Source organism: Echinops telfairi, unplaced genomic scaffold (genome assembly GCF_000313985.2).
Source record: "Echinops telfairi isolate 266 unplaced genomic scaffold, ASM31398v2 ScPeMD7_7;HRSCAF=31, whole genome shotgun sequence".
Classification (NCBI taxonomy): Eukaryota; Metazoa; Chordata; class Mammalia; order Afrosoricida; family Tenrecidae; genus Echinops; species Echinops telfairi.
This window is the reverse complement of record NW_022103904.1, coordinates 17,688,232-17,698,355: the sequence shown is the minus strand read 5'-3', so window position 1 is coordinate 17,698,355 and position 10,124 is coordinate 17,688,232. Positions and strand designations below refer to the sequence as shown.

The window sequence follows — 10,124 nt, the reverse complement described above, 5'->3', positions numbered from 1 at the left end:
AAAAAAAAAAAAAAAAAAGCTGTGTCCTGGTTACACAGTGGTTAACTGTGCCATTGCTAACTCAAAGGTGAGAGGTTCAAACCTACTAGCAGCTCTGTGGGACACAGATCGGGTGCTCTGCCCCATGAAGACGAGAGCCCAGTCAATCCTTGGGGCTGTTCTCTCAGTCACATAGGGGCAGTATGAAATGGGATTGATGCACACAAGAGCACCATCCCAGAAGAGCAGAGAAAGAGTAAAGGGGCCTGGGACTAAAGGAAAGCCTGCCGACTTCTGTACAGCTTTGCTTCAATTCAATCTGACCATAATTAGCGAATACAAATAGTATTCCTTGTTCTTGATGCTAAAAATTGGTGAACTATGAATATATGTCCTGCTTTAGAAACAGAATGAAAAAGGCTTTCTTGACACAATTGTGCGAGCTATTATTTCTGATGCGTTTGACATTTAATAGAAAGACAGACTTGGCTAACATACTTGTAACATTTAGCAAATTTACCTTTAAATGAACCATATGCATTTTTAATCTTTTTTCACTAATTAAAATTATCTGCATCTATAGTCAACTAATGTTTGACCTTCCATTTGAAGAGCGTCTTAAAAGAAATATTGCTTAGATTTATACCTCACACCAAGAGAAAATTCAAAATGCACTAATGACTTACATTTGCGAAGTAGAATCACAAAATGTTTTAGAAGAAAATTTAGGAGCAACACTGTCCATCCTAGTTTTTAACACTGGATCGTCTAACACACTGACAAAAGTATAAATATCAACAAAATAAATACACGTGACCTCATAGAAATTTAAAACCTCAGTTCATTGAAAGTCTCTACCAGAAATGTCACTAATAGTCAGTACAATATTCTATGACTTCATTTTTGTAAACAGATTTTTAAAAAGGCAAGTAGACAGAGACCACAGTTTCTTAGTGATCAGAGGCATGACGGAGAAGAAGGCTGGTAGACAGGGATGAAGCACTGCATTGATTAAGGGTAGGGACACACAGCCGATCACTGTAATTGCTGTCAATAATTTATACACCTGTAAAAAGCTGAACTGGTAAAAAATAAGAAACACATAGTTTGCTATAAACTAGAAATACATAATTGAAATAAACTGTATAAGACATTACTTATGAATACTCTGTATAGCCAACACGTTGTATATTCCCATTTGTCTCAAACAGCTACAGTGCAAGATCCCATATTTTTGGAGAACAATGGTTATTTCATTGATTTACTCAAGGAAACAACTTACATTGGTCCTCGACACAATTCAGACTTAAACATGTAGTTTATTCTATTTGATTGGAATTCCTAAAATCTGAATAACGAATTCGATTCCATCTCATGAGTGAACATTGAGTCCGGCACCTATTGGTGTCCCATCAAGACTGACTGAAGGAGCAGTTTAACTTCACTAGTAAAGACTGCCTGCTTCAAGCTCTCTGAAGGTCTAGCTGCATGGGATCACAATGTTGATACCAGCAACTCACACAAAGCAGGTGTTACATTCAGGGCTGATGCGAGGGGCAACCCAGAAAAGGAGGACATAAAGAAACTGCTAAATGAAGGCATGTTCTACGTATATTCTCACAAAGTAAATTATAACAAGAAAAACAAAGAATTTTCAAACATTATCATTTTCTGAACATAAGTCATTTGTGTTCATTTTGATTCTGTTATCTAGTGGATGATATACTTTATCAAACGGCTTCTGAACTATCTCGATAAGATCTGAGATGCAGTGAATTAATATGGCCCTTCTAGCTCTAATTCCTTATGTGATGTAGTGTAATTCTGGACTCTAGACCTGTGGCTACAATTTCATTTGGAGGGAGTTCTCTGCTGTCACTGACAGGATTAAGATGGGATTCTCTCCTAACCTTAGTAGAAGGTATGAACCCAATCACAGCCTTTGTTTCCTCAGAAAACCACACCTTCATCAAAGCCACTCCCTTGTGTCTAAGACCCATCTCAGACACAGACCATCAAAAGAACACAATCGAGATCTTTGTCTTATGTGTGAGAGGCCGAGACCAGAGGTACCACAGTGACTAAGGTACAGAGCAAAGCCAGGCCAACACCAGAGGCTGAGGCAGGAAACTGTGAAGTAAAACAAAGGAGCTGTGCCAAGACAAAGGGACTATGAGGCACGCAGGCAGGCTTCCTGGTTCATGGAGGCAGGGGCCAAGGGACCACGTGGCTGAGGACTAGAAAGAGACTTGGCTATTGGCTAAGGAGAGATGTTGCTGTGGACCAAGGACTGGGTCCTTACTGTTTCCTGACTGTGCTAACCTGTGAGTTCTGGGTGGCCACTGTAGGGAATTGTTGAACCCAGCAGAGACGCAGAGTGGTGTGGAAAGAACAACTGGTGTCAGAGTAGGTAAAGGAGGTTGAAGGAATATCTGACCCCAGCTCACTGCAATAGGGAAGCCAGAGCAGGCCAGATATAGGCCTCCTGTCCACACTGCTCTCACAAATTCTTACTGTTTTATATTATTTAATAGTTATCTATCATTTATTGATATAAGGTACTGGGCATCTCACATATGCATCATTTCTGAATTTATAAAAACATAGTCACATTATTATCCCCGTTTCTGGTTGTTAAGTATTAGGTTTGTAGTAACAGGGCACAGAGTTACACAGTGAAGCCAGGAGGTGAACCACGTTTTTGTGACTCGTCACACACTCCTGTGTCGACTACATCAGGATGTCTCTCACCCACAAGCCCAACTCTTCTTGGCTAAATTGTTTAGCTGATCCTGAGACGTGGGTTTTGAAAGAGATACTCACAGATCTCCAAGCATGGCTACTCCAGTTAGTGCAGAGTCAGGCAGACTCACATCTCTGGAAGCTGGTTAGAAACACGCTCACGGTTCTACTGAATCAGAGTCTGCATTGGCACTCAAGCCTCGGGGGTTCAGATATACATTAGCAGTTAAGAAATGATCATCTTAATACATTACGTAGCTTCAGAGTGGTTTTACTGCTTCTAGCCTAGTCCCATATGCAGCCTGCCCCCATCAGCAATCCCTAATAGTAGAAGGAAAGGCCTGAGAAGCTCAATAAAAGAGGTAAGTAGGTATTCTTAGTGAGTCGTATTCCACTGATTTTCCTTACTTCTAACTGTCCATGATCTATAGATATATAATTTTGGATATCCAGATAAATACCAGCTCTGTACTTAATTTCTCCTGTACTTTGATAACACTCCAGGGCAGTGTTTCCCAAAATGGGCCATAACACCCCCAGGGGAATAGTGGGGCAATCCAGAGGGGCTGAAAAAGCAGGCACCTATATTTTATCCTAGATTATGGGCCATAGTACAAAATGTGTTAGTTACCAGGTGGGCAATGAGCAGTTCCACCCCACCCCACCCCACCCCCAGAAAAGAAAGTGGTAGGCTCAATAAGTTTAGAAATCTATGCTCCAGAGAAAAGAAAAAACAAACAAACTTCTGATGGTTCTATCTTTCTGCTCCCCTAATTTGCTGACTCATTCTCATTTAATAGAAAGAACAAACAAAGGAATACTTCAATTAATTGCTGTTTGTTTTCCCTAGGGCCTCCGCGAGGCTCTCGGAAGTCCCCAGAGTGGTCCTAAAGGAAGCTAGCCTGACAACTGAATCAACACGGACTTCAGCCGCAGGCTGCCACAGAGCACACAGCTCTGTCGAAAGCAGAGTTTACATTCAAGTAAAATATATAAAGATTACACTGTGAAGGAAAAACAGGTAAATCCAATAGCAACATTATTTTAAAATAAGAACTCTTAAGGAGAAAAACAAACAAACAAACAAACCTATGTTTTCTATGCTTCAGAAAACTTAAAATCCTGATGCTAAATTTCACTCCAGATTCATCCAACACGTTTTTTACTACCTACTCTTTCGTGATATGGGGTAAAACCAAAACCAAACTCACTGAGCTCAGTTAATGACAATTCATAGTGCTCCTTTAGAACTGGGTAGCTGAATGAATCTGGAGTGAAATTTAGCATCAGAATCCCTGGTGGCATAGTGGTTAGGCATTGGACTGCTAGCTGCAAGGTCGGCTGTTCAAAACCACCAGCCACCCATCAGTGAACACTAATGACAGAAGATGAGCTGTCATTAAGGGAAGACATCAAGAACATCAGACACGAAGAAAGCAAAAGGTCATTAACAAGACAAGAAAGAAAGAAAAGATCAAAGTGGATGTCAGAAAAGACTCTGAAACTTGCTCTTTTAATAATAGAGTAGCTAAAGCAAATGGAGGACATGGAGCTACCAGAGGTTCAAGCCAGTTTCAGAAGAGGACATGGAACAAGGAATGTCACTGCTGATAGATCAAATGGATCTTGGCTGACAGTGGAGGATAACAGGAAGATGTTTACTTGTGTTTTACTGACTACAAAGAGGCATCTGACTGTGTGAAGCATAACAAAGTATGTATAGCCTTGAGAAGAGGGGAATTCCAGAACAGTTCCGTGTGCTCAAAGGACTGTACATGGATCAAGAGGCAGTTATATACACAGAACAAGGGGGTGCTGCAATTTTAAATTAGGAAATGTGTATGTGAGGGCTGTATCCTCTCATCATATTCTATCTATATGAAAAGAAACAATCGGAGCAGCCAGAGTATATGGAAAATGTGCTGTATCGGGAATGGAGGAAAAATGCTGTATTGGGATTAACAATCTGTAATATCCAGATGATACAACCTTGCCTGCTGAAAGTGAGGAAGATTTGAAGCACTTGATGAAGATTGAGGATTGCCGCCTTCTCCTTGGATTACAACTCAGTGTAAAGAAAATCAAAATCCTCAAAACTGGAACAATAGGTAATACCATGATAAACAGAGAACAGTTTGCAGTTGTCAAGGATTTTATCTTGCTTGGATCCACAATCAATGCTCATGGAAACAGCAGTCAAGATATCAAAAGACACCTTGCTTGGGGTAAATATATTGCATATGACCTCTTTAAAGTGTTAAAAAGCAACGGTACTACTTTGAGGAATAAGGTATGCTTGTGAAAGTTGGACGTTGAATAAGGCAGACCATATTAGAGTTGATGCATTTGAATTATGGTGGTAGCCAACAATATTGAAAAATACAATGGATTGCCAAAAGAACCAACAAATCTGTGTTGGAAGAAGTGTAGTCAGAATGCTCCTGATAGGCAAAAATGGAGACTTCATCTCATGAACTTTGCACATGGTCTCGAGAGGGCAGCTCTGCAGGACATCATGCTTGGTACGGTGGTGGGGCAAGGGAAAACAGGAAGCCCTCAATGAGATGGACTGACACAGTGGCTGCGATAATGGGCTCAAACATAAGCATGTGGGTATGGCACGGAAGCAGGCAGTGTTTCTGTTGTACACTGGGTCATTAGGAGCCACTTCAACAGCACCTAACCACAACAGCAATCTTGACAGATTTTTCTCAAAGGACACAGGACAATTACAGAGGTTTATTATGACGTTTTAAGAGAGTTGAAACTGTATTGGTGAGAAAAAGGCCAAGAATGTTGCACTGTGGAATTTTTATTCCACCGTATTTGCACCATGGGATTTTTTTTTCATCACTTGAATGTATCTGCTCTTACAAAATGATGGTAACATTCCTGTACAAAATGTCTGTCAGTTTTCTAAGTAAGACTGAGAAAAGGTGATGATGAAATTAGCCTCACAGAACTGAAAAGCATTATAAAGCAACAATACCTAAAATGAACTATGAATAACTTATGGGTTTGTAGACTTCTGTTTCATTTTATTATCTGGTTGACAATAAGAAGTGTCTGTACTTTAAGATGTTCGAAGTTACTAAGCCCGTGAATATTAAACAAATGTGAAAATAAAAGTACTCATCAACTTGATTTGAGAATTGCTTAGAACAAGGATGTGTATGGCTGTGAGAATCTTTGTCTTGGCTCACTGTAAAACATCTGGGAAGCAGATGGAGACTCCAAATTGTCAACAGCATTATTAAGTCCTAAAATATTTACCCAGTAGCAGTCAAAATATATAACTCTATGTCCAAACTATAAGGAAAAAAGCCAGGATTGCTGAAAATATTCTTAACATAATATAAATACAAATATTAAGGGGTAAGGAACCCTGGCAGAGTAGTGGGTTATGTGTTGGGGTGCTTATCAAAACCCTAGTCGACCTGGGACGAAAGATGGCACTTTCTACTCCCATAAAGTATTACAATTCTCAGAGACCCGCAGGCGCAGCTCTAGCCTCTTACAGGATTGCTATAATCAACTTGGTGGCAGTAAGTTTGTTGTTTTATTGTTCGTAATTCTTAAGGGAAAAGATAAAAGCTTTTCCAACTACCTGAGAGTTGAAAAGCACCAGAATAGGTTTTTAAGGGCAACTATAACAGTGCAGTTTTTGTTTTATTTTTTTTTAAGCCAGTTTCTTACTGGTCTGGACTCAGTGAAGGGGTTCTCACCTATGATACCACAGGCATCCCTTGGTACACATTTAATTTTCTCCACAAAGTACCTTATGCAAACTACAACAAATACAGGTATGCGCTGTGCAATGCACATGTGCGAAAAGACAAATCACATGTACTACAGATGGGGAGGGTGTGCTTGCTTGGAAGGACAGCAGGAAATAGGCCAGCATCAAGTGTGCAGTATCCTCACAACTAACTACAGCTTAGTTCAGGCTGGCAAATGCACTAACTAGCCACACCACAGGTCGGTGCCTACAGGGAGATAGTGGGTTGTGACCACTCAGCTCCATCCCCAGGGCATCCCTTTCCTCTGACCAGGTTGCTTGAACCTACTTGGAAAGCATCGCCTGCGCAGAAACAGTAAATGATAGTTGAACTTTGCTCCGGGAAATATAGGAGAACCAGAGCAGCTTGTCTGGGAGCTAGTGACGATCTATGCTTATGGAGTATATACAAACATGTATACTATGTGAGCAGACTTCCAAAAGTTGGTAGAAAGTGGAATAAAAGATCATGACCTTTTCAAACTTTTAAATGTCTTCACATACATATCATGGACATTAAATGACATATTATCTATACTTAAAGTTCTTTTCTAAAGAAGTAACTACTTACAAGGTGATTGCTAATATTTTTCATTTTTTCCACAACACTCTTCATAGTCTTCAGCACTGGTAAGTAAATACTAACCTATGAAAGCAATGTGAAAAATCAAAAGTACTGACAATATTAATCGACACAAAAATAATATTGGGTCATCAATAATAATTTTTGGAATGTATGCATGATTAAAATCTCTGGAATCTTATGTTTTTAAATGGTATGAATAAAGCTCTTTTTAAAACAGTAGGGGGGGGGAGCCCCAATTTTATAATTGTACTAATTCATGGATCGATAAGCAAACTTAAAGAACCCAATGCCTACCTCTAGTTGCCTCAGCAACCATGTCCCTAGAGGCATTCTCCTGTTTCCAGAAGTTCACAGCACTTCAATTACGATTACCTTATGTAAATCCAAGGGGAATAAAACTCAACACTCAGAAGGAGGCCTTTCACTAAGGGATGTTTACAGCTGGGGCTCAATGGGACCTTTTGAGTATAGGGCAAAAGTACAGCATCAGAGCTAAATCTATTATTAATGATGGTTAATAAAATACCAGCTTTTCCCAAATCAAGGTAAATGCTTTTTACTGAAGGGCAAATTTTTTTAAAAATCATTTTACTGGGGCTTGTACAACTCTTATCACAATCCATACATCCATCCATTGTGTCAAGCACATTTGTACCTTTGTTGCCATCATCATTCTCAAAACATTTGCTTTCTACTTGAGCCCTTGATACCAGCTCATTTTCTCCCCTTTCTCCCTGCTACCCCCTCCCTCATGAACCCTTGATAATTTATAAATTATTATTTTGTCAAGTCTTACACTGTCCGATGTCTCCGTTCACCCACTTTTCTGTTGTGCACCCTCCAGGGCGGAGGTTATATGTAGATCCTTGTAATCGGTTCCCCCTTGCTATCTCACCCTCCCTCCACCCTCCTGGTATTGCCACTCTCAGCACTGGTCCTGAAGGGATCATCCACCCTGGATTCCCTGTGTTTCCAGTTCCTATCTGTACCAGTGTACATCCTCTGGTCTAGCCAGATTTGTAAGGTAGAATTGGGATCATGATGGGGGGGAGGGGGGGAAGGAAGCATTTAAGAACTAGAGAAAAGTTGTATGTTTCATCATTGCTACACTGCACCCTGACTGGCTCATCTCCTCCCTGTGACCCTTCTGTAAGAGGATGTCCAGTTGTCTACCGATGGGCTTTGGGTCTCCACTCCTCACTGCCCCTAATTCACAATGATATGATTTTTAGTTTTGATGATGCCTGATACATGATCCCTTTGATAAAAAGGCAAATATTTTATCCATTTGGATATATATCCATATATATGTCATTTCTTCTTAAATAAATTTTGAAGAAGAAAGAACCCTTTGGTATCACCTTCATTTTTAGTGGCTCTGAGATAAGTATGAGTCAGATTGTTAAGCCAAGTCCAAACTATGAAAACTTCTTTTCTCTTGCCTCTCTTACATGTACCCTGGGCATTGTTCCTTCCAGGAATCATGAGTCCTAGGTAAGTGGTACCTAAGGCCAATATTCCTTACAAATAGCAATTGTCTTCCACAGTATTAAGTTTTGGTTTGCTGTTAAGTACTATTACTGAAGAAGATATTCTCTCTTCCGCTTTAAAATGTTTGACAAAACACAATATTGTTTTGAGATATTCTATGTAAATAAAAATAAATATTCTGATTCTTTTTCTTAAGAATTTTAAAAAAATGAAATGAAGAGATGTCACTTTCTTCTGGGGGATGATCCTATTTTCAAATGAAATATGCTATGGGTCTACAACTGAAATTAAAGCATTCAAATCACGCCACTTAATATATGTGGGAAAACAAAACTCCAGGCATCAACTTACATCAGATTCTGGAACTGTAGGCTCTTGTAAATCCTTCCACAGCTTTCTAGGAATAACTTTTATGGGGATGTCATGTGTCACAGTGCGACTGCTGCTTGAAATAGACAACTGCCAAAAGAAAAGGGAAAACATTGTTATAATGGCATTACAAAAAAACCCTACAAAAGCAGAACTGAAGAAATAACAAAGTCGATATGCTTGGGGAGGAGGGTGGGGAAAAGGGAGCCGGTGCCGAGGAGCCCAAGAAGAAAACAGGTTAGAGACTGATCTGGTAGCATCGCACAATCCTGCTTGATGTGACTGAGCTAGGAGATGAAATGATATATGCAGTTACTCCCAAGAGTAAGACAGTCTTCTAAAGTTGATATGTTAAATCTACATGGAATGGTCTTAATTCATTCACAGAAAATATATGTAGCAAATATTTTTTACAGAGTGTCTGTTTAGATCGTGGGTACTGGTAGAAGCTACAGTGTACTGAATAAGAAGGTCCCTGATGTTCATGTGAAAAAGATGGCTCAATGAGGAAAACAAATAAAAAAAATAAAACAAAGTTTTCTGGGACACTCATTAGAGGCTTGAAGAGAACAAAATGAAGGAGGTTCCTTAGACTAGGCAGTCATAAAAGGCAGCTCTAAAAAGATGACCCTTCGCGGAGCACAACACAAGGACACGTAGCCAGACAGAGGTAGAGGAGACAGTGTCCCAAGACGTAAGAACAGTATGTGTAAAGTCCTGAAATAGAAACAAATTAGGCATATTCAAGAGAGGGAAGACCATTATTTGCTTACAAGATACTCTGCCTCAAGACAAAACAGGTGACTAAGCAAATGTGGTGAAGAAAGCTGATGGTGCCCAGGTATCAAAAGATATAGCATCTGGGGTCTTAAAGGCTTGAAGGTAAACAAATGGCCATCTAGCTCAGAAGCAACAAGGCCCACATGGAAGAAGCATACCAGCCTGCGTGATCATGAGGTGCCGAAGGGATCAGCTATCAGGCATCAAAGAACAAAAAAATCATATCATTGTGTTCTCACCTCCCTGATCTGATCGCTGAAGACAAATGTGTGCATAAGTAAATGTGGTGAAGAAAGCTGATGGTGCCCGGCTATCAAAAGATATAACATCTGGGGTCTTAAAGGCAAACAACCGGCCATCTAGCTCAGAAGCAACCAAACCCACATGGAAGAAGCACAC

At 40.0% G+C, this 10,124-nt stretch overlaps 1 protein-coding gene across 1 annotated transcript in view; it reads right to left on the bottom strand.

Annotated features, from left to right (window-relative positions):
* Window positions 1–10,124, bottom strand: part of HUS1 (HUS1 checkpoint clamp component) — a 25,731-nt gene that overhangs the window by 9,549 nt on the left and 6,058 nt on the right. The window contains exons 4-5 of the mRNA XM_004708056.3: window positions 8,928–9,035; window positions 7,071–7,145 (exon numbers count right to left, since the gene is read on the bottom strand). Of these exons, the coding sequence (XP_004708113.1) occupies window positions 7,071–7,145; window positions 8,928–9,035 (183 nt within the window). The remainder of the gene's footprint in view (window positions 1–7,070; window positions 7,146–8,927; window positions 9,036–10,124) is intronic.